At 37.6% G+C, this 26,128-nt stretch overlaps 1 protein-coding gene across 6 annotated transcripts in view; it reads right to left on the reverse strand.

The window, feature by feature from the left end:
* Positions 1-26,128, reverse strand: part of RANBP17 (RAN binding protein 17) — a 339,120-nt gene that overhangs the window by 104,574 nt on the left and 208,418 nt on the right. For 5 of the 6 annotated variants that reach the window (XR_007148529.1, XM_047842084.1, XM_047841836.1 and 2 more), the window contains one exon: positions 1,042-1,101. The exons of the other annotated variant lie outside the window; for it this stretch is intronic. Coding sequence is in view for 4 of the 5 variants with exons in the window: in XM_047842084.1 (XP_047698040.1) it covers positions 1,042-1,101 (60 nt within the window). In the remaining variant the exon portion in view is untranslated. The remainder of the gene's footprint in view (positions 1-1,041; positions 1,102-26,128) is intronic. 6 annotated transcript variants of the gene reach the window in all.

The raw sequence follows: 26,128 nt of genomic DNA on the forward strand, positions 1-26,128 counted from the left end.
TCTAAGGTCTAACTACCACCTGTTCAACAGAAGCTGGCTGTTTGCCTCACTTTCCTTCAGGGAGCCACTGACTAAGGATCTCCACCAGCATGAACCTAATGTCTCCCGACAGGCCTTCACTAGCCAAGAGGGACCCGGGTCGAGTGCACCAGTTATTGGTCACAGGATACACAGCCCATAGAAAGACTCCTGTGGTGCAACCAGCTGAAAGCCAACTAGAGAAGATGGGGAGTGTACATTTGTCCTGACACAGCTTTGCTCCTGCTGGCTGCCAACTCACTCCATGTCTGCGGCCAAGCTTCTGTTAGACTAGTCTTCTGTGGCTAAAACCATGGTAAAGCACGGGGTAAATATATTATCTTCCCAAGCTCATACAATAAGAAGCTAACCATGGCTAGGACACAAGGTTACTAGAAGGCAGCTTGATTGATTCTGGTGGAAGGTTTTGAGACCATGTATTTCAGGCATTTTGTTTATAATTCTGTGCAATAGCAAATTTGTACCATGATTAGACCTTGGAGCAAAGAAGTTGATGCTGGATGTAGTTCTGTGCAAGGGTGGTGGTGGAAGTGGGGAACTGGGAAATAAAAGATTTTTTTTTACCATAATCCCCTATATCTCTCAAAGATGTCCACCAGAAACATATTCTGGTGTAAGGGATACATGTACTATAGATACCGTTCAGTAACAGATGCTATTCAAGGGAGCCCTAAGAAAACTTTCTCCTTTCAGGTATGAATGATTGGTTAGAACTGGCCACTTCAGAAATGTCGTAATCAAGAAACCTAGGCTGCTTCCACACTGTGCAATCACACTAAACTGAGTCTTTGCAGTTGATCCTGCTTACTGGCTGACTACTGAACATTTGGTTATAGACCATGCATACTATAGGGTTACATAGTGCATAAACAGGGAGCCAAGAAGGCACCTCTACACTTATCACTGTGAGCATGTACCTGTTTTAGGAATAAGAGCCTGAGGCTGTGGTGAGACAAGCATAAAGACTGGTGATCCACCACAACAACCAGCAACTCAACTCACCTTCACTAATTTCCAAGCCTTCTCTGGAACTCGGGACACATCACTCCTCAGGCGTACAACCTAAAAAGCACAGAGTTTAGGGACCTGGCACCTGACGTTAGGGATTAGGGAAGAGCAGGAGGCCCTCCCGACTTCAGATAGAGAGAGAAAATGTGGTTCAGGATCTTTGTGGCTGTCACTGAAAATATTCCTGGGACTTTGATTTTATCCTGGAAGCCTTGAGCAAAGACAATGGTGAAGTGCTGTTCAGAGTCTGGATGTGGTTATATGGATTACACCATGGGTTTGCTTCCATGGAATAATTCAAAAAACCAATTATTAAAGGATAGCCCTAGAAAAGAACAAATTATAAATAATACTTGACAGAACTATTTTCAAGAATCTCTTAGTAGTGTTGTTTCTCATGAGGCACTCTCATTAGGCAAGTGTGGCAACTGGGGCTAATGATTTAAGTAGGCCAAGTCACCTTTTCATGGGTAAAAGTACATTTTTAAGAAATGGAACTCATTTCTATGGTCATTCAAAGGGTAAGTAAATCATACAGTCTTCTACCACTTAATCTAGTTCTTGCACACACTCTCCCCCAAATCCTCTAAAAACACAACTTATTATAGTTATAGTAGGTATTAAGTAAGACTTTACCAGGTCCTCATCTCCACTTCTAACATCTTTATTTTCATTCACACATGTTACCTATTCATATTTCATTTCTGCCTCCACACTGCCTCTCTGAAACCTGTCCCACTTTCTGCATCCAAAACAACTTCTGTACCTTCCTCCTAAGAGATACTCAACTCTCTGGGAAGAGTGACCTGACATAAAGAGTAGAGGAATAATGGCCCATGGAATGAAAAAGGGGGTGTCATATGTATATTTTTATTGCTCTGTCAAATCAGCTTTTTTCACTTTTATCATATTCTCAAATTTTACTCAAAAATGTTCCTACAATCTTTTTTGCCTTTCAATTTCTGTCCCTCATACTAGCCTCGTTAGTGAAAACTTGAACCTACCCCAAATGCAAGCAATCAGAGTTCACCTTCTGGTGGCCTGTTAATGCCTTCAAACTCTAATTTCTGGTTTCTCTGGGCAGGGAATGCCCGGGGCAATAGGATAAGTCCTGCTCCCATTTTAGTTTTCCTATTGAACACTTCTCCATGTTGACCATCAGCTAAAACATATGCAACACCTCAACCGGTGGACCATGACAATTGGCAGTTGCCCAGGAAGTATATCTTTTTCTCAGTAAGACGACAGAAAATGGGCAAGTTAACTGTGTACGTATTTTCAGTGACGTCACCTTGGAGGAAACACAGAATATTTGTGCAGTGTAATACACACAGGGTTCTGGGTGAGGTTCTGCTACTTGCTAGCCTAGCACAGTACCTGGGAGATAACAGGTATTCAATAAATATTTTCATTTAATGAATCAACCCAATAATCCTAGTTAAATTATTTAGCCTCTCAGAGTCTCAGCTTCTTCAGCTGTAAAGTGGAAAAAATAATAACACAACGAATAATATCATGAATTAAGAGGCAGTCTAGTGAAATGATTAGGACCTAGTCTGAAGCCCAAGGTTAGCCATTGGGCTGGCCATTTACTAGGTGATTTTGATCAAATTCCTTACCCTCCAAATTTCCATTTTCTCAAATATAAAATGAGGATGATAGTAGGTCTAATTTATGAAAATTTTTAGAGGATTTGAGTAGTTAATTCATGCAAAGTACTTCGAACAGTCCTGGCACAGAATAAAATTCCCATGAGTGTTAACTGTTATTATTATTGTCATATCATGCTATATGATATATATAGCACTGCCAGCACAATGTCAGAAACACTTGGAAAGTTTTTAGCATATAGTAAGCACCAAATAAACACTAGCTATTAGCCCTTAGAACCAGTGGTCAGTAGGGGTCCCTGGGTGGCTCATAAGTGTCCAACTTTGGCTCGAGTCATGATCTTCCTGCTCTGCTTGTGGGTTTGAGCCCCGTTTTGGGCTCTGTGCTGACAGCTCAGAGCCTGGAGCCTGCTTCGGATTCTGTGTCTCCCTCTCACTGCCAGTCCCCTGCTCAAGCTTTGTCTCTCTCTCTCTCTCTCTCTCTCTCAAATAAACATTGAAAAAAAATTTTAAAAAGAACAGGTGGTCAGTAAATGCTCACTATTATTAAATAATATATAGACAAATATTAGTCTGACATTAAGACTATGAGGCATGCAACAAGAGGACAGTCCCTTTTCTTTGTGCTTTATCTGGAATAGATGCTGCAAAGTAGATACACGTTCCAAGTTGGTATGTGTGTAGCCTTAGTAATGGTTACAGAGTGATCAGAGGGGAGAGAGCCCTAATGGAAGGCAGCTTAACTCCTACACTTCTATCTTCTGGGAGGAGGAACAGGAAAAGCAGAGGGAAAGGAGACAGGAGGAAAACAGAATGCTCTGTGGCAACAGAGTTCACCTCAGTTCTGGATTTCAAATCCCTCATCTTCCTTTTCTGAGTCATCCCAAGTTCTTGTTTCCTATTTCTGGGCTAAATTCTCAACTCACTGGATAAGTAGAGATGATTTACACCCCTGGGGCCAATAAATTATCAGAGTTTTCCCAATTCAGATCAGTGAGTCCATCCAATTCTCCAAGTTTTGCTTGATAAATTGATGCACAGAGAGAAAAGGTTCCAGAACACCATCGTTAGAGTTTTAAATTATCAAGAGTCTTTGTGTGGCAGGCTCAGTAAGAACTGAAAGGGGCTGCTTTCATATATGAATATAATATTGGTCTCTGACACTAGACTATGGGGTGAATTGCTTCTTATATAATAGGATGGATTATATCAAGTATCTAGGATCTAGAACTTGCTTAGTTCTCTTGTGACTGATGGCTATCCAGTACCAAAGGTCTAATCTGTGGTTGCAGACATGAGTTTTTTCCCTTGGGAAATAAAACAGCAAAGATGGGGATGGAATTTGTGATGTTTGTTTTGTCAATCATCATTACACTTAAAACTGATCATGCTTGATGCATGCCTCTAGACACATACATAGGCAATGTGATACAGTGGAAAGCAAACTTGGGTTTAGAGTAGGATGATTTGGTCAAAGCTAGGGTATCTCACTGAACAAGTTTTTAACCTTCCTGAAATCTCTTTCATATTCTGTAAAATGAAGATAATTATACCTACTAAATAGGACATTGCTGAGAAGACTAGATGAGAAAATGTAATGAATAACTCCACAAAGTGGTTAAGCACAGAAGTAGAAACCCAACACAGGTTAGAGAAAGGTTGAAGATAAAACATATTCTCAAATAGTATTTCCTAGGCATTTCTCATTCTACATTACCTAAAAATACAGAATTTGTAACCTATAGCATGGACAATGTTTTAATACCCAGTGCCTAGAACTTCAGCAATTTTAAGAATGGTAGGGTTGGAAAGTATTAAGGCAGCTACACCTGCTGGGGAGTGTGGTATTACAGCCCATGTCTCACACATGCAAATGGTCAGAAAAAAAAGTACAGTTGAGAACTCAGACCATCAAGCAAGAAAAGATTTCTAATGACTCAGGAAAGCGGGCCAAAAGGGAGTGTGGAAGGAAGTGGTCGGGAACACTTAGAGACAGGAAAGGACAATAAGTGGTTGAAGGCTGAAAAGAAAGGGTTAAAATAAAAGTTGAGAATTGCAATTCTCAGCAAATGTAAAGACACTAGTGTACTAAGGTGTTCTGCACATTTCAGCATTGTCTATCATTTTGCAATTTTCCTCATCAAATGGTGTGGGAGAGATTGTCCACAGAAACGCATTTCCAATTTTGTAACGGAAGTTGATCAGAAAATGTAATTCACACTGAAGAAAGTTGTTTCAAAGCCAACTTTGCTTAAACACATCTATTCAGTAAAGCAAAGGATAGTGGCGCTGGGGAGCCATGCAGGCCTAGGGGAAAACAAAATCTCAATAAGTATGCCAAATGTGTTTTATATTTCAAGATTCCTTCAACAGAGACATTATGGGGAGATAAAAATTAGGAAAACACTGAACTTAACTAATTCAAAATGTTGAGAAAATATTTTGCATTTATGTTTTATAACCAAGTGCTTTTCCCACATTTGTCCCAAGGCAGCAGATGAAGCACTATATTCACCATTGCTAATACTAGCAATTGGAACATGCTCTTTGGCAAGGCAGAAATAAGATAATTGTTCAACATAGGCTGGCTTTTCAGAAATACTGGAAGCATTGCCTGTAATTATAGACATCTGTCACTGCTAGCCACTCAGTACTAACCCTGACATCAATATACAACCATAGCACTAAACTGCCTGCAGGCATAGCAATGGAGACCAGATACGCTAGGCAGGCAATCATCTGCTTCATCCACACTATCTGTCAAAGGTTCCCAACCACAAATAGCTCTTACATTTTGTATCCTTAGGATAATATGTTGATTTATTTTAGATTCTCTAATATTTACAGTCTGGGCCATCTACTAAAATAAAGAAACAAAACTTATGGCTAATGGAGGCAGTTACTGTTCACAGTCATCATAAAAGGTCATAGCTCAACCCTCAAATGTTAAAAATTGATGGCAGCTTTAACCATGTGCTATCATACAGATGTTTCCTTTTGTAGAGGCAATTATTTTCAATAGCAATTCAAAATGGTAAATACAATCTTTCATCAGCAAGTATGTTGCCACCCCAGTCTAATGGAAACGCTCATATTTTAAAGCTTTTTTTGAAAAAGTAAAGATAGGTTCAATGTTGGGTATTGAAGAATACGGATTGCCAGTCTGGGTTTAGCTGTACTTATAGTACCGTATCTGCCAACGGTTTTTACATATACAAATGATGTGATATCTGAAAAGCAGGAAATGATACTGCAGGATAAAACACTTGGTTAATGAATGAGTCAACTGACATACAATCTTGCTAGGTGTTAAGCTTACTGAAATATACATGTGTGTGTACATTCATATTTTTAAAAGCCCAAAGACACACTGTAGTTTTACATGCTACTCTCTTTTTTTCTATTAAGCAGCCAGAGAAGCAAGCTGAAAATTTTAGACATTTAGACTAATTAGGAATAAGCACTCACAATTATCATAATGTGTTCCTAAAAACACAGATATTTCTTGGTCTGATCACAACAGCCTATGCTGAAGAAAAACTATTAATTACTGACAGACAGTTAGCTTACAAGTGAGCTGCATCTTAAAAACCTCTTTTAAAATACAATTGCTAAATGCCTTACAGTGCTGTAATGTGAGACAGGTTCAAATCTTATTACTTCACTGAAATTAAAACCTAAGTTTTAATACTGTTCAAGTCGAACAATGATTCCACACTTTATTGCTTTTGAAATCCCTTGATGATCATAGGAAAAAATGCCCCCGAGAAAAAAAGACTGTTTTCGATAAACAGAAAATACAGTTTGCACTCTTAGCCTCTTTGTCATCACAAAAAAAGGATTTAATGCCAATTCTTTAAAAAAAGACTTTTTTTCCACAAAATGTGCACCTTGTGTGCCATTTGTAAAATCAGTTCACTTTCTTTTATTTATTACTGCAGCGCGGCAAGGCAATAAAGAAGCTACCGATAGCTAATAAATTACATGCCTTTTAAAACAATTCTCTTGCTACAGAAACATGTAACTACAAAGGTTTACATTTACATGGTACACCACATGAAATGTCTATATTTGTGTCCTATTAACCATTTTGGCAAATTGCGGACTTTTACCAAATAGCTGGTAGAGAAAAAGGCAAAGTGATTCACGTATGCCGACACGATATAAAATAAAAAGCCTTTCTAGTAAACTACTCTTACACTACCTGCACTTCCGAAAAATCTTCCAAAATTTACTGAAACACATGCTTTGATAAATCATTTTATGCATCAAAAAAGTATTCAAAGGTGTTCTAATCAGGGTTAATTTAAACTTTACTCAGTGAACAGTGAGACCTAAAGTACTTTTTTCCCCCTGATTTATTTTCCTAGTATCATGCAGTCTTTTAAAAATCATAGCTCCTAGCAGTTACTTAGAATAAATTATAAAAAGCAAGATCATTGTTAGGATAAATTATAAAAAGCAAGATCATAGGATGTAAGGCAAAAATGCCCCAAATCTATTCCTTGACATATTTTGTATTTTTAAGACACAAAACTTGGTTATTTATTTATTTAATAAATGTTCATATCAAAGATGTCTTGCTTAGTTATAACCTTTCTTTTAAAACAGTATTATCTTCACATATCCACAAGCACTAACTAAAAGCCTTACTTTATCAAAGTAAGCTGTTTATTTGGTCTTTCTGTCTTATCTATGAACAAATGAATCCTGAAATATCTGTACTCCAATTCTAGGATTAAATTGTTAAATTAATCAGGGTATTTGCTTAATGCTCTCATCCTCCACTCTCATGATGAACATGTATTTATGAGGTAGTGTACTGTCTTTTATTATTAATTTCCTCCATTTCCTGTAATAGCTATCATAGCTGTGGCTTTTTTTTGGTTTCATACCTACAAATTTCAACTTTGTTCAATTATGCATGATGAACAATGCTTCAATTTCCAAAGCACAAACAACTTTGTTCCTTTTCATATTTACTTTGAGATAATAGTCTACTGTACAAATGAATAAAAATTCTGTATTCTGTAGCACTCCATTCAGATCTACTTCCCCCACCTTGCTTTGGAAATTAGCTTGATTATGATGATAAACAATCAGGAATATGTGGGAGGTATACCGTTTTGAAGAGTTCAATGAAATAATTTTTTTTCACCTTCACAGATTTTTTTTAAAGGGGAATTATTACCATCGTGATGATATTCTGCAAACCATGTATCTATACATGCAGAGAATCCCAGTATATTTCCCAATTTATCTTTCGCTCCTTTTTCATAGTAAATACTCCTGTTTTGAAATCATGACCTTTCTCCATACTGTAGCTGATTTAAAATGGTAAAATTCTCAATTAGCAACCAAGAAAAATAGGTGACAAAACAACTACTTTCTCTATGGCCCTCATCTTCTTCCCTTATCTCATTAACAGAATTTATTTTAAATATTTAATTACTTGGATTATCTTCTTTTTGGCCAAGAGAAGGCTCATTCATTGTATTGTCTCTCTTGGATCATTAAGAACGTGCATTCAAAGGACAGGTATCATGAACCCCATTTTTTTACATGGGGAAAATCAAATAGCGTCAGGAGACAGCTCAAGATTACACAGTAAAATGACCTCTTATTCACAGGCCTCACTATTTGACAACACTGCTTCCTTGCTATTGGGAAAAATATGTATTCACAGACATTTATTCTGGTAAATCCAAATTCAACTTTCTATCGAGTGCTATTTCAATGTATGTAAGATAATCCTGACTTACCTCTGGCACCGATATGACAGAGTAGAACTAGTGGGTAGTTCTTGGTGCCGACAGAGAGGGGAAGGGAATTCATTTGTTTTACTATCACCTTCTTAGAAGCATGCAGCATTTACTTTGACATCAACCTCCTTGATTTGGCAAACAATCTGAAGTGTATTGATATTTACATTTCTTGGTGTTGTTTTGCAATCTTGAGTGGGAAAGTGGGAAACATAAAGCTGGACTTTTCTGGCATCTCTTTGCACCAATATGTAACCAGTTGTATTTTACTTACCTGTTTATGTCATACACAGAACTGAATGATGCTAAAAGAAGCCCTGAGTATTGCCCAGAAATCCTTCCAGGACTTGTCCAAGATGATATTAGGTGACTTCCTTTATGTTCCCACTGTTCTTGGGCATATCAGTCATGGGCCTCATCATACCGAATAATGATTGCCTCTCAGCTTTGTCTGTGTCCTCCGCCAGCCTGTGAGGGCAGGGCTATCTGTCCCTAGTCATATTGTGTTCTGATGTTTAGCACGTAGTAGGCAATTACACATACACTTGACCCTCCAACAACAAGGGTTTGAACTGCACAGGTCCACTTACAAGCGGATTTTTTACAGTATGGTACTATAAATATATTTTCTCTAATTACGATTTTCTTAAGAATATTTTCTTTTCTCTAGATTTACTTACAATACATATAAAATTCAAAATATGTGTGAATCTACTGTTTATGTTACTGGTAAGGCTTCTGGTCAAAAGTAGGTTATTAGCAGTAAAATTATGGGGGACTTAAAAGTTAAACTTGAGTTTTTGACAGTGTAAAGGGGTTGGCACCCTTAATACCCCTGCTGTTCAAGGGTTAACTGTATTTGTAATTCCAGTGTGTTTTTTTCCAACACCAAGCAGTTCTCCAATTCTCAGTGGGAACTGATTGGATGTCTCCAAAATTTAACTCCATTCTGACACTATCTACCTTCAAACAGTATCAGATCTCACAGGTTAAGGACTCAGTCCCACAAAACTGCCCCTAACTCAGACACCAACTGAAAGTCCAGATTGTCATCTGTGCTTCTGACTGGGTAGCTACAGATTGAAGGTTCTAATGACCCCCTCTTCGGGTTTGATTAATTTGCTAGAGTAGCCCATAGAACTCACAGAAACATTTTACTTGCTTATTGGTTTATTATAAAAGGATGTAACTCAGGAACAACCAGATGGAAGAGATGCTTGGGGCAAGGTACGTGGGAAGGGGTGCGGAGTTTCCATGTTCTCTGAGCCACTATCCTCAAATCTCTATGTTCACCAACTCAGAAGCTTTCTGAACCACATCCCTTTGGCTTTTTACGGAGGCTTCGTTACCTAGGCATGGCTGATTAAGTCACTGGCCCTTGGTGACTGAACTCAAACTCCACCCTTTCTCCTTTTCCCAGAGTCCTGGGAGTGGGACTGAAAGTACCAACGCTCTAATCACATGGTTGAGTCCCCCTGGCAAGCAGCCCCCATCCTTAGATGCTTTTCTAAAGTCACCTCTTTAACATAAACTCACATGTTGGTAAAAGGGGTTTGTTAAGAATATCAAGACACCTTTACTGGCTCTTATCACTTAGGAAATTCCAACGGTTTGAGGAGCTCTGTGCCTGAAAAGGGGACAAAGACCAAACATATATTTCTTATTATAAATCACAATATCACAGTAATTATAAGTATTTGATTAATGAATGAAAGAATACAAGAGTGGCACTGATTCAGCCCCAAATAACATTGTTACAGCTACTAGAAAAATCCTTTTCTGATTTACAATCCTTAAAAACTGAACATTGTCTGGTTTCAGTCCACTATATCCTAAATAAAACACTGCTCTCATTAACAACATTTACTTCAGAAAAATAACTAGCATCAGAATAAAATTTCTCTGCTTTCGTTGCAATGAAATTTGACGATCTCACCTAATCTAATCCACAATCAATCAATAAGAAAATAGTTGATGATCTAGCACTGTCTTAATTGTATTGACAAATATAAGATATATAGACGACATTGACTCTGCCTTCAAGATTTTAAACATAAAGCACAAAACAAAGAAGAAAGATTGGGAATTACAGTTCATCATTTAATAGATTTAGAGTTAATCAGACCTAAAGGTCAAATCTTGTACATGTAACTTCCTACCACTGTATTCTTAGCCAAGTTATTTCATGGTAGAACTAGGGTTAAGAACCCTAGTTCATCATAAGATTAGTTTGAGGTTTATAAGATGTATTGCATGTAAAAGCTTATCATCACAGTGCCTGGCAGATAACAAACAATAAATGACTGTTAACATTGTCATTATTATTATTTAACTAAGTTTTAATGAATATGACCCAGGTATTAAGAACTGCAAGAATGATACTTGAATAGAACATTGAAGAATGGGGTGGGGGGAGGCAAGAACACTGAAGAATGGTGATGGGGTGGGGGAGGGGGAGGGGTGGGGAAGAAGGAAAAAGAGAACAAAACAATTTAAGATAAAGATGGTGAGAGTCAGCCTGATAGAGTGGAGCTATTGGAGCTAAAATTGGCTAGTAGATGGGGCTAGATGATGGAGGACCTTAGAAGCCAAGGAGTGATGGCGTGATGTGGGCAAAGAGTCTTTTGAGTGGGAGGAGGCCTCTGATGAAAGTGGTGTTTAAGATTTGTCCAACTACAGTAAGTATGATGGACCACAGCCAGACAGGTCAAGGCTTTACCCTTCTTGGACCCTTTGTTGTCTCTAATACCATGCATTCCCTCTCTTTGATATTCCAGCTTTTATTTATACACTACTCTTTAGTTTTTCATTTTCCTAATTCTTTATTTTCAGTTAGAAATTTCTGTTCTCCACATCCTTCAACTGACAGTGTTTTCCCTCCATCCTCATACACCCAGTTTCTCGGGGGAGGCTTATCTGTTTATATAAGATTTTAATTAAATATGTACCAAAATATGGGGCGCCTGGGTGGTTCAGTCGATTAAGCGTCTGACTCTTGGTTTCAGCTCAGGTCATGAGCTCGCAGTTCATGAGTTCGAGCCCCATGTCGAGCCCCACATAGAGCTCTGTGCTGACAGGTCAGAGCCTGGAACTTGCTTCAGATTCTGTGTCTCTCTCCTTCTCTGCCCTTCTCCTGTTCACGCTCTCTCTCTCTCCCTATCTCTCAAAAATAAACATTAAAAAAAAATTTTTTTTAAATATGTTCCAAAATAACTCTAAATCCATAGCTCTAAAAGTAAGTACTGAATGTGGAAAAGAAATCCCTGTCTGCCTCTACTGTATTACTGAAGAAAAGCAGAAGGGTTGGGAATTGAAAAGAAATGCCAACGTGACCAAATTATGACAATTTGGCTCCATTTCTTTGAATAAGAGGAAGGTCTAAGGTAGGTCTCAAAAGAGATTACTCCTGCCTATGTTAATTATATAATAATACAACATATCAGCTCAAAGGCTCATTTGGGTCCAGTAACAGTAAGTTTCTGATTATAATTCCAATGACCTACCCTCCAACTATGACCATTAACACAAAAGGTTGGAGATGTAGTCCAGATATTTCTATTTTTCCTTAGTAACTAGTTCATAATCTTTCACTCACGGATATTCAATGTATTTTCAGTTTGTGGCACTTAAAAGTAAGTTCTATAAATTTTATCATCAATCATAGAAAGTAAAACTTCCTCTTATTTTTTCTAAGGCGACTCCCAAATTTAAATACTTAAGAAATTTTCAAGTCTTACCAAGACCCTGATTTAAAAAAAAAAAAAACAAAAACCCACAACCTGACCTTCCCTCTTAAGTGTTAAGGAAGAGACCTAAGACTTTCATACTATTGAATTTATAGTGTATAAGTGAGCTGTGCTATAAAAAAAAAAAAGTGAAAATAGATTCTATCTATTAACATTGTGCTTTTAAATCATTCGAGCCACTGAATCTTTGGAGTCTGTTTTGCATAGACCACATTTTTGGGTAGTGACAAAGGTCCAAAAACATGTAACAACATAACCATTTAATTCTGACTATAATCTTGAAAGGCTACTAGAGGTCTTAATGTTGACAGACAAAAGTTTGAGGAAAAAACAAACCAGCTACTGTAAATTATTAGAAACAGGCCACAATTGTTCTTCTTTTCAAGTGAAAGCATTCTTAAAAACCTTGGAAAAAGCAGAAGCAGAGGACCAAATGCCAACAGTATTTCTCAATGACTAGAGAAGAAAATAAAATGCCTATATATGACCAAAGCCTAGAGAGAGGAACTTCACAAACCAAATGAAGTGTGCTTACCTGCAACTAAATAAAATGTGCCATCCCTGACTCCTTATCCGGAAACCTTCTATCACTAGCGAATCATCTCCTTACTACAACATTTTGGAAAAGCAGTGGAGAAGAGCCAGAGAAACTGGAGTTCAGATCCCTAGTCTCAAGTGTGACCTGAACAATTTTCTCCACTTCTCTAAGAATCAATTTCTTCATCCATGAAATGAAGATAATACCTACCTTGTAAGGTTGTAGAGAGGATTAGCAATAATTTGGACACAATGCCTAGCACAGTACTTGGTGCACAAACGGTATTTTATAATTACTATTTTTATTGAGAACGTCAGTTGCATATCTAGAAAATAACTAAGCTTACAAAGAATTAGGAATTTTCATTAAATTGTGCAATGCTTTTCTTTCTTTTTTTTTTTCAATAAGAAGGGATAAGTAAACCATCATTTACATTCAATTACTATGCATCTGTTGTTAATGTATACACCATGGCCAGGTATCTATTTAAATTTAAATTTTGATGTCTGAGAGTGAGTGAAAGGAAGAAAGACATTTTCACTATGTAACATATAACACACGGCACCCAAATTAAAAAGTAACCATTCTCTGGAGCATTAAATGGCAATATGCTAAAAGCACAAGGTTTTTAAACAGCGGTAAGGATTCCTGGCTTACTGTGAAAAATTCCCAATCATTTTTAAAGCTTTTTTAAAAACTCCAAAATGGCTGACAGTAGGTAAAGAGGATATAAAAGCAGATGGTTCGGACAGCCTGAATACAGAAAAGCAGGTCTTAGCAAAACAGAAGCATTTGCCAGTTTGCCAGCGCTGCTGGTTCCTGCTTCCACATCCCGCTTGTGTCCCCCCCCACATCTGCTCACTGGTGCTCATGTGACACGTTCAACTGACGCAGAGGATGAAGAGGAACAACTTGCAAATCAAGAGCCTACTGAGATCTGTTATTTAAAAATGGAACTCCCTTTTCTTTGCAGGTTTCTCTCACAATTTTAATCCTAGGTGGAAGAATGATCTTTCTTCAAAATTAAGGCAGAGTCTTTACATTTAAGATAATTATTTTAACAATAACACAATAAAGGGATATTAATGCCTCGTTTATGGAACACATTAATAGAGATAGATGCAAACTAACTCAAATCTTAAACCATGTTTGCAGATTATACCTTCTACATCCCAAATATAATAAAAGAAGAAATTGCCATAAATAAGCATCTAGAAATAGAAAGCAGTCACAGCATCTTAACCAAACTACACATTACTTCGCATAAAATATCACACTCTCTTTGTCTTTGAACAAACTAAGCTAGGAACTTCGAAGGAGACTATGATATAACTTAGAAGAAGGCTGAAAACACAGTAAATTAAGAGAATAAAATTAACAGCTCCATAGTGAGGCGACATAGATAAGAACAGTCTTCCCTCTCAGATTCCCTTATTGGTGTAAAAAGGGATTTTGGAAAATCCCATAATGGGACACTCGCGAAAAATAAGCATAACTCAGACAATAAATAGGAATGGTGGAAAAGGTCCAGAATATCACCAAAAGGGGTCAGGGAGGCTGAGAGTGGATGTTGGTAGATACCAAACTAGGAAAGAAACCTCGTAGAGGAAGTTGAAATGATTTTATGAAATTGGTAAAGGTAGCATAACAAGTAGAAGACTCATACAGGCTAGCTGCAGAATCCACGGTTAGGTTTACTTTGCTAACACTCAGCCTGCTAGTTGGCTTCTCTCTGGCTTTCACCTCACCACCTGTGGGGTACTGGAGTTCCAGGAACAGGGATGATGAAACGATAATGAAAATAATAAAAACAGCTATCATTTACTGAGTGTTTATTATGTGCAGGGTACTATGCTAGGTACTTTACATGCCTTATCTCATCTAATCAATATAACTCTATGAAGCAGGTGGGCCTGAATATCACAGTTTTACCATTAAAGAAACTGAGGTTCAGAGAAGTTATATGATGTGTCTATTGAGTCGCATGGTTGGTAGTGACAGAACTAGGATCTGAACCCAATTAAGAATAATTCCAAAGACTACACTCTTAACCAACTGCCTTTTATATATGATCATGAAATGCTCTAAGAAAACATAATAGTTACAACAATACCAAACAGGATTAAGCTATAAAACTTTTTATAAAGCACATATAATAGCCTCAGACATGGGTTCATAATCAGTTATACTATGAAAAAATCACATTCATTAAATGGGCTTTTCCATATGACAATGAAGTTCCATCAATTACATTAAGTAGTTTATTATCTGGTATTTACTTTTTTTACTTTAGTTGTTCAGAAAAGATAAGTGAATCATAATTTTGCTTGTTCTTCCATTTTCCTTAGACATTAAATGCAGTAATTGCCAATATTTACTGCTGTATATGCCCATCGCGGTGCTGAAGTAGGCCTTCTCAGTCTTAGCACTACTGACATTTTGAGTTGGATACTTTTTTGTTGGTGGGGGGCGGGGGGGGGCAGTTTAGCCCAGGATGTTTAGCAGCATCCCGGGCTTCTATCCACTAGATGCCAGTAGCACCCCTCCCCCAAATTGTGACAACCAAAAATGTCTTTAAATATTGTCAAATGTTCTCTGGGAGGTAAAAATCACCCGTGGAGAGAACCACTGTGTTAAGCACTTTATGCATATTTCCTCATTTAATGCTCACATTTACCATGAGGTAGGTGCTGTTACTATTCTAGTTTTACAATGAAGAAATTGAGATGAAGCAATTAGGTGTATTCTCTGAGGCAGGAGAACAAATACGTGGTCGAGTTTGGGTTTAAGTTGAAGCAATTTGACTTCAGAACCTATTCTCTTCCTGAGTATACTATACTACTTCTCTAATAAAATAAATTAGGTTTCCCAGCCCTAAAGGATTGTGAAAGATATTTTTTTTCCCTGGTTTAACTTACTACTATTACCTGGAGGAAAGTTTTAAAAAGGAATATAAAACAAGGTTCACACAGCTCCAATTTCCTTGACTTGTTCCTCTTATCTTAAGATGGCATGATATAGAAATTCTTAACTTTTCAGGGGTCATGAACTTCTTTAAAGATACTGACCATCTCTCAGAAAAACGTACATGTACAATATTTTGCATAATTGTACTTACCCTACATGACTGTCGTGAGGCTTAAATTATTATAGGTATTGAGTACCTCACCTAGCACTGGCACCTAGAAGCTATACAATAAATGGCAATCCTCTTTTTGATAATTCTATTTTCTTGTTCTGCTCTTTCTACAAAAGAAAGCCTCATCCACTTTCCAATATGCTCCAGATTTCTACTGCTCATCATCTATGTTTCTCTTCATCTCTTCCATGCATGTCATACAAATTTGGTCTTTAGCCTTGTTATGACTATGTGCTCATTTCACCACAATGCCCAGGATGAAAGGAGATCTCCTTGGATGTACCTCCTTACCAATATTAGAGGTAAAATCGCATGAGACTGTTGCAAGGAAGAGAGAAAATTTGTGAAAAATGTTTGGCATTGTACATTTTAGGTGATTAATAAGTGTTCATTCTTCCTTCTGGGGTCTATTAGACACAATATGGGATTTCTTCCGAAACATTGTCCTTTGAGTACCTAAAATCAAACCTTAATAACTTTTCCCTGCCTTCTTTGGGGGGAGGGGGGAGTAATGCTTTTCCCTGCCTTCTTTGGGGGGAGGGGGAGGTCAGTTTTTAAAGGAGAAGTAAAGCATTACACAACCTCATGGAAACACTATTTTTAGGGAATAAAAGTATAGAGGCCACCATGTGACTTTCAAGAGAATCAACATGACATGTACTTTGGGCCTGTTCCCATTTGCAGCTTCATTACTGTCATGGGTAATTTTTGGTGAGATTTCCTGAAGCTATGTAATTGGTTTTTGCTTGTTATTTTACCCATTCTTTCTCTGTAACTCTGATAAAAAAAGGCATCTCTTTATTTTTGATACTATCAAAACATTTAGGGGGTGCCTGGGTGTCTCAGTTGGTTGAGTGACTGACTTTGGCTCAAGTCACGATCTCACAGTTCGTGAGTTTGAGCCCCAAGTCGGGCTCTGTGCTGACAGCTCAGATCCTGGGTCCCCCTTTGGAGTCTAAGTCTCCCTCTTGCTCTCTCCCCCTCCCCCACTCATGCTCTGCCTCTCTCTGTCTCTGTCAAAATAAATAAACATTAAAAAATAATAATAAAAAATAAAAACAACATTTAGAAATTCCCAAAAAGTTGCTGAGAAGTTTAAAGGGCCAGGGAACAAAGGAATCTGAGACAGAAATAGGGCAAGTCAACTCTGGGAGCTTTTAGGGTATGAATTGTCCCTAGGAATTCACACCAAAGAAAAGTTTCTGCTCCACTTCTGTGTTTTATTAGAGAAAGACAAAGGACTGTGGCTTAGCACTGGGTGAAACACAGATTTTTATTTTAAAACATAGGTGGTCAAAGAGATAAATACAGGCTTGGAGACAGAGGATGGTAAGACGAAAGCTTACCTAAAATGTTGGCTGACTCCAGAGTATAATGCCAAGAAAAATGGCCCGCAAAGACAAACTGTTTGGGGCTTCTAATGATAAAAGAAAGCCTTATGTTTCTTAAGAGCCATTGCTAAGGTTACTAACTAAAATCATTCAAGCTAAAAAATCTCGGTTGACTCTTCTTTACACATAGAAACCTTGGTATTTAATGTCTAGCCTTCATAGTATATGCTAAAGCATCTCTTGATAAAACAATAGCTCTTTCAATTTAATATCATGCAAGTATCATACAAATCATTTAATACTGTATTTAGTCACAAAAAAGCCAAGTGAAACATAAAATACTCTCCCAACAGGCTGCTTCTCCATACCTCTTTATGCCTGGAGCCAAAATCTATCACAAGCAAGAACACTCAAGAGAAATAATAATATAAAAATCATGTGTCCTTCCCATTCTCAGTTCCTTAGAACCAATGCAGAGCACTCCATGGTCTGTGACATCCAAAGAAGATGATGACAAAAGAAACTACAAATTATCCTGTCTCACAGTAAGTCATAATGTCATTTCAAGTGAAGCAAAACACGAAAAGGGATTTCACAGAGAGTCAAACACTCAGTTTTAACAGGTCCTCCAAATCTGATCTATGCTGTGTTGTTGCAGACAGATATTCTCAAGGACAAAACACCTTTAACACAACATGTAATAGACACTTGTTGCCTTTGGGCAAGAGGCTGGGGGCATGTATCAGGGAAGCCAGCAAGTGGAAGGGACTCAAATGGCTAAAGGGCAATGTGTAATTTGTATTTTTTTCCCTCTAAAATTAAGACACTGCCACCAGAATAACTTTTCTGAAATATGTACACTATCAATAACTCTTCTTAATTAATTAAAAGTCTTCAGTGGCACTCTATTTCCCACAGGATAAAAACGTTGCTCCTGAACTTGCTGTGCAGAGCCCCTCTTGATCTGGCCCTTTCCCAACTGCAGTGATAACCTTTCCCCTAACTCCCACTCTATTGCCCTAAATTTTATCCTGACACATGGGATGACTGTGTCATCCTTTCACATCTCCATGGCTTGTACCCTCTGTTGCCTCTGTTGGGAACAGTTATCCTCCCTTTTACAACCTGGCAAAATCATCTCACCTTTAAGGTTTAGTTCAAATGTAATTACTCATGGGATGCTTCTCTTGACTTCTTCATATGACACTTATAAACTTCCTTTTGTCATACTCATCTGTCAATTATTTACTCATCCATCTGTCTCTTCCACGAGTCTGTGAGCTCTAAGCATTGTAACTGGGACGCAACAGCTATTATGTATGTATGTATGTATGTATGTATGTATGTATGTGTGTATGTATGTATGTAAGTATGTATGTATTTATTTATTTATTTAAGGAATGAATAAGGACTACTGCAATGAAAATCCTAGTCCAGCAACTGAGATTACTTTAGAAAGGTAATTTGCTTCTCTGGGCCTTAAATTGCCATCTATAAAATTAGGATATGGTGAAAAAAATGTTTTAAAGATGTGAAACCATTCTTTCAAATAAGAGTTAACTTGGAAGCGTACTAAGACAGATAAAAGTCAAGTGCTGTGTTTCATGGAGGTGGAGTACGACCTGCCAAGCTCCTCCCATTGCCCCAAACCACAGGGCAAGCTGGAAAACTACAGGGCTGCATATTTCATGATCTCTTCCACTTCTAATATTCTATAATTCTATGATGTTATTCAGTGTTTCAAAGAAGCATGTACAAGGACTGTTAAGTGGAAGAATTACATTGTTCTATTGTGTTTTAGGAACAAAACCCTCAATTTGAAACCATATTCTCCCACCGTGGATTATTCTGTAGATATATCAAATCTGGATTTACCAACTGTGCTACACAACTGAGTAATTATGGAGCCATTTATCCTACTAGCTTACCAGGCAAAATCAGGTTGTTTGGGACAATCCTAATTTTAAAAACAAAATGTTGAAAATGATCAAAACATTTTTAAATAGAAAATAAACTGTTTAATAATCTTTTAAGAGATTGGGCCTTTAAACACCTATAAAAAATTCAGTCTTCTTGTGCCTTTGTAGTTAGCTATTAGCTCTAGGTCTGAAATACTGCTCTTTGAGTCATTAGTTATCAGTGATGATCATTTATTTTGAGCCTTAATTTCCTCATTTCTAAAACTGATACAATACTTGCTTCACATCATTGCTAGAAGAACTAAAGTGAATTAATTCTCTACAAGACTGACTGGCACATGGTAGGCCTTTGAAACAGTCTGTATTTTATTCCCTAATGAATACTAATGAACTAAAAGAGACAAGCTAAGAAAAAAGGTAATTTGGTCACAGATAACCCAACCACTCATCTTACCACTGGTAACTTATTGCTATTAAAATACTATGTTTGACTATTCCCAGTATTTACATTAACTGAAAAAGCAAATCTGGAATAATTCCATATATAAATAATAAGTATAAAATATTATCTTTATCTATAAAGTGGAGGTAGAATATTTGGTTCAGATTCCATCACCACCAATGATCACAGGTAGGGCTCCAAGGCCTCACCACACAGCAGGAGCATGTATTTAGTAGATATCCAGTTAGTGACATGGTACGGTACATCTGGGCACTAACAATTTTTTTTTCTCAATTACAACTTGAACTGGAACTACTTTTCAACAAAAAAATTACATGACAAGAGACCAGACTTGCTTTCAAGAATCATTCTAATACAGGGGCGCCTGGGTGGCGCAGTCGGTTAAGCGTCCGACTTCAGCCAGGTCACGATCTCGCGGTCCGTGAGTTCGAGCCCCGCGTCGGGCTCTGGGCTGATGGCTCAGAGCCTGGAGCCTGTTTCCGATTCTGTGTCTCCCTCTCTCTGCCCCTCCCCCGTTCATGCTCTGTCTCTCTCTGTCCCAAAAATAAATAAACGTTGAAAAAAAAAATTAAAAAAAAAAAGAATCATTCTAATACAGATACAGAGCACAGAAACCAAAAATAGAAGCTTTCTTATCATTACAAACCAGAAGCAAACAGATGAGCATAGCAGGTAATTTAACACTTGTATTTCCAATATTAATATATAGGAAGAACACTGAACTAATGATAGGATCTTGTATATTTCAAACAATTTACATCTATTGGTATATTTGACTTTCCTAGCTTTGATTTTACTCTGAAGCAATGTATATCATATATTTTTACAAGATATATACTAAATAGGCAGAAAAGCAACCTAACAGATAAAAATAGAAGTATACAAAGCCTGTAATGAATATGCCAACAATTCTATGACACAGGTGGTATTCAGCAGTAGGTAATCATTTTTTTTTTTAAACTTTAAAAAAAATTTTATTTGATAGAGAGACAGCATGAGTGGGAAAGAGGGACAGAGGGGTGAGAGAGGGAGGGGGGACAGAGGGATGAGAGAGGGAGAGGAAGAGAGCGAGGGAGGGAGGGAGGAAGGGAGGGAGGGAGGGAGGGAGGGAGGCAGGGAGGGAGAGGGAGAGAGAGAGAGAGAGAGAGAGAGAGAGAGAGAGAGAGAGAATCCCAAGCAGGCTCCATACTCAGTGTGAAGCCCAATGTGGGGCTTGATCCTAACACCCTGGGATCATGACCTGAGCCAAAATCAAGGGTCAGACGCTCAACCGACTGAGTCACCCAGGTGCCCTGCATTATTAGGCCATCATTTTAAAAATGAATTCTTTGGGGCGCCTGGGTGGCGCAGTCGGTTAAGCGTCCGACTTCAGCCAGGTCACGATCTCGCGGTCCGTGAGTTCGAGCCCTGCGTCAGGCTCTGGGCTGATGGCTCAGAGCCTGGAGCCTGTTTCCGATTCTGTGTCTCCCTCTCTCTCTGCCCCTCCCCCGTTCATGCTCTGTCTCTCTCTGTCCCAAAAATAAATAAACGTTGAAAAAAAAATTTAAAAAAAAATGAATTCTTCAATAAGCATACAACCTTAAAAAAAAAAAAAACAGTGACTGGACTCAGGGCTGGCAGTAGCAAAAGTTAGGATAGATACTCTCGGAAGTTAGTTTTGCAAAATAATCATTTTGATTTTAGTCTTCTCTAAACTAACTAATTTTCCAATTTAGGTTTTTTTGTTAGATTAAAGTATGTATTTTGCATTTTTTGGCTTCATCCTTGATAAGTAAACATTAAACATAGCCTTCCTTAGTTGAATTCCTGTGTCAGAATATATTTTCTTTTCAATGGGAAAGATACTTCTTGTCACTTAGGGGAGCACATTATAGTGAAAGGTCTTCTTTGACACATTCATTTCCAGTAAGCAGCTATGCCAGTAGAGAAAAGATGAGAGAAAGAAAAGAAACACTTTTGAGATCTTTGCAAATGTTTCTTAAATGAATGGCACAGGGAAGAATGAGGTGGAAATGAGTAAAGGCAGCCTATCATGAAAACAGAATGGCCCCAGAGCTGTCCTAATATGATCAAGTAGCCTACAATAATTACTGTTTTTCATTCCTTGGTTCAATTGGGATAGAGGGCAGGGAGAAGACCTAGGTAGTTAGGAATACTCTAGACCTGAATAGTTTTTCATATCTTCATGACACACGAGTGCATTTCCACAGTAAGGTAAGGATAATATTCTTGGGTACAGAGCAGATGCCTACCTCAAAGTACTCAAGAGTTTAAGCTGGGTATAATTTACATAGAATAAAATTCACCCTTTTTCAAAAGTATACAGTTCTATGAATTTTGAAGAATGCACATGGTTGTGTAACCATAATCAAGATATATATCAACATATCCATATTGATTATTACTATCACTCCAAAAAGTTTCCTTGTAGTCAGCCTCACCTCTATCCCTGTACTTAGAGATCCTCGAGTCCAACAGGACTTGTATCAAACAGGGAAACAGAAGACTGACCATCAAAAGGGGTTTGGATTCGCGTTTCTTAAACTAGGGCATGATATGATATCTGCTCTTTCTAAGCCACATTCTGCTCGCAGAAGACATGGCTAATCTAACAGTGGGCAAATGTACTCAGCTGCAGTTCCAGTTCCTCCATGTACCATAGTATAGCTTATTATTTTATTCATTAATAAATGTTCAATTGAATTTGGTAAGTTTGAACTTGATAAATACTCCAAAATGTGTCATGCCATGCCAGATGCTAGTATGAACAAAATCAAACATGACTCCCATCCTCATAGAGGTTACAGTTCTAGTGAGAGAGACAGATGTTAATCAAATAATCACACAAGGTAAACATTATTACAAGCTGTGACAGATGGTATAATGGAAATATAAGATGTTCTGACAGTATACAAAAAGGTAATATAACTTGGTCTGGAAGATGAAGGAGGGCTACTATGATGAAGTGATAATTAAGCTGAGAGCTGAGGGGTGAGTAGACATTAACTGGGTGAAAAGGGAGGGTTGGGAGAGATGGAAAAGAGGATTCCAGACAAAAAAACTGAAATGTATGAAGGCTTAGAGTTATATGAGAGTATGGTGATTCTGAGGGTCTTAAAGAAGGCCCGGGGTCTGGCTAGGAAAGTGGGAGCTATGTGAAGTTGAAGAGTAGGTAGGTGTTAGATGAGTAAGGGCAGTGTAGCAACATCCTAAAAACAATGGGAAGCACTGGGTAGAAAGAGTTAGATTTATATTTCTGAAAAAATTACTTTGGCTACAAGGTATAAAATAAGCTGAAAGCATGGAGTGGGAACACAAGAACAGAGTGAAGATTCAAGTTGGGAGGGTAATGTAATATCTCAAGTAAAAAAGATGGTAACTTGGACTAGGGCTGTTGAGGAATGGATAGACTGGTGAGAGACTTATGAGGTAGAAAATACTAGAATCTGGTGAGGGTGAGTGAGGAAGAAATGAAATAAAAATGATTCCCAAGTTTCTGGCTTATGCCAGAATGGTGCCATTCACCAAGGGGAGTAGCACTGGAAGAAGATTAGGTTTATTTCAAGAAATATTATTGGGTGTCTCTCATGGACAGGGCACTGAGAATTCCCATTCAAGATTAGCATACGAGGTCTCATACAAAGGGAGGAGAACCATGACAAGAGTAAGCACAGACAGAAAGGATGCCCAAGCCAAAGGTAGGGGAGAGGGGGGAAGAGATGGCTACAGAAGACTTTCTCGAGTTGGTAACTACACAAAATTCTTTTCATAAGAATTTAACTTTTTGTGTCTTAATCTTCAAAAAGAGGTGACTATGTCTACTTCTAAGAAATGCTGCCTCTCAAAAAGGGGGAATTGGTTGCTGTCTATTTAAAAAATTTTCTATTTCAAAATAATTTTAGAATCACAGCAAAGGTGCCAACTAAGCACATTTCTGTATACCCTTTACCCACCCACTTTCCCCTAATATTAACACCTTATATTACCATGGCATATTTATCAGAAATAAATCTTGGTATAATATTATTAACTAAGCTACACACTTTATTTGGATTTCACCCATGTTTCCACCAAGGTCCTTTTTTCTCTGTCCCAGGATCCACCCTAGGATTCCACACCGCATTTAGTTGTCATGTGAAAGTTCCTCAGTCTTTCCTTGACTTTCAGGACCTTGAGGTAAATCTGAAAAATACTGGGCAATTATTTCTATTTGGAATTGTCTGATGTTTCCTCATGAATAGATTGAGGTTATACATTTTTTTTTTTTGCAAGAATACCAGAGGGGAATGCATGTCAACAGATATTATTACTTGTAATGTCAACCTTGAACTCCTGCCAGGTTTTTCCACTGTACAGTGACTACTTTTCCTCTTGTAATTAATAATTATTTTGTGGAAGATACTAATTTCCTTGTGAAAGACCAGGAAAAGAATCTGTTCATCCTTAAACTTAACGCCGACTAATTTTAGCATCCATTGGTGGCTCTTGCCTGCAACAATTACTACGGGGGTATGCTAATAGTGATTTTATATTTCCTTTATTCCTTCCAATTTACTAATTGGAAATCACCCAAAAGGAAGAACTTCCTATTTCTCCCATTTGTTCAATTATATATGCATATCAGTATGAACTCATGGATATTCATTCATCTTGTTCTGCAAATTATTTTTTTTAATTTTTTTTAACTTTTATTCATTTTTGAGAGACAGAGAGAGACAGAGCATGAGTGGGGGAGGGGCAGAGAGAGAGGGAGACACAGAATCCAAAGCAGGCTCCAGGCTCCGAGCTGTCAGCACAGAGCCCAACACGGGCTAGAACTCACGAACCGTGAGATCACGACCTGAGCCAAAGTTGGACGCTCAACCGAGCCACCCAGACACCCCTTGTTCTGAGAGTTATAATCCAATACTATCATTCATTTTGTTGCTCAAAATTATTTCAGTTTTGAGGATTAGGAATTCTTTCCTGGTGGCTCCTTTTGGCATGTCTACATCCTTTTTATTCCTGTACCTTTTAAAGCATCTCTTTACTTGTTGGCACTACAAGGTGCTCCAGACTCATCTGGTATTTTCCCAGACTCAGTCTTGAAATCAACCTTTTCTCCAAGAAGTGATTTTTTAAAATAGAAAATGATATTTAGAAATCAAGATTTGAGATCTAAGTATATTCATTGCTATCAGGGTTTCACTGATTCTCAGCTCTTTCACTGCCAAAGGAAATATTAAATATGGTAACGTGTGTGTGTGTGTGCGCGCATTTGTGTATGTATACACTAATCTATCCACAGACATCTATCCATACATCTATATTTTTGTATCTATCTGTATGTGTAAGAAATACTGATGTCTCTAATTCTGATTCAGTACCTGAATTCATTCTAGCCTTCCCCTTTCCTTATCAGTAACTTTTTTAGTAACTTTTTTTCTCAATAGTGAGAAACCTCTTATTACTTATACGATTTGGTATTATAAGTTTTTTCAAATATAAGCTATCCTAGTGGAATTGTAGTATCTCATTATGATTTTAATTTGCATTTTACTAATGATAACGATTTTGAGCTTTTCCTATGCTTATTTACCATTTGTATACCTTCTTCACTGAGATGTCTGACTCTTTTGTCCACTTACTTGATGTGGTGTTTCTTACAGCTGAGTTTCAATGAAAGACTTCTTTACATATTTTAGATATAAATTCTTTTTCAGAAATGTAATTTCCAAATATTTTTCCCAATATGTTACCTGCCTTTAAGTCCATTTGGGGACAATTTTTTGCATAAGCTGTGAGAGATGGAGAGAAATTCATATTTTTGCATATGGATATTCAAATGACCTAGAACCATTTGTTCAGAAAGGCTACCCATTCTCCACGAATTTCCCTTACATCTTTGTAAAAATCAGAAAGTGTATTTGTATGAGTCTATTTTTTATTTTCTATTATGCTCCATTAATCTGTATGTCTAAATTTTTGCCAGTACCATAATCTAACCTCCTGTTTACTGTAGCTCTATGGTAAGTCTTGAAATTGGATGTGTGCGCCTTCTACTTGTGTCTTTTCCCTTCTACTTGTTGTTTTGACTGTTCTTTTTTCATGAGAAACCAATAGTTTATATTTTATTTTTTTATTGAAGTACAGTTGAAACACAATGCTACATTAGCTTCAGGTGTACAATATAGTGATTTGGCACCTCTATGTGTTATGCTATGCTCACCACAAGTGTAGCCACCATCTGTCACCATACGCTATTACAATACCATTGACTATATTCCCTGTGCTGTATGTACCTTTCATCCCCATGGCTTTCTCATTCCATAACTGGAAATCTGTATCTCCCACTCTCCCCCGCTCTGGCAACCGCCAGTTTGTTCTTCGGATTTATGGGTCTCTTTCTGCTTTTTTTGTTAATTTGTTTTTTTTTAGATTCCACATATAGGTGAAATCAGATGGTATTTGTCTTTCTCTGCATGACTTATTTTACTCTGCAGAATTCCTCTAGGTTCATCCCCGTTGTTGCAAATGGCAAAATGTCATTCTTTTTATGGCTGAGTAATAGCCTATTGTGTACATATTTACCAA

This window comes from Prionailurus viverrinus, chromosome A1 (genome assembly GCF_022837055.1).
Source record: "Prionailurus viverrinus isolate Anna chromosome A1, UM_Priviv_1.0, whole genome shotgun sequence".
In the NCBI taxonomy this organism is placed as follows: domain Eukaryota; kingdom Metazoa; phylum Chordata; class Mammalia; order Carnivora; family Felidae; genus Prionailurus; species Prionailurus viverrinus.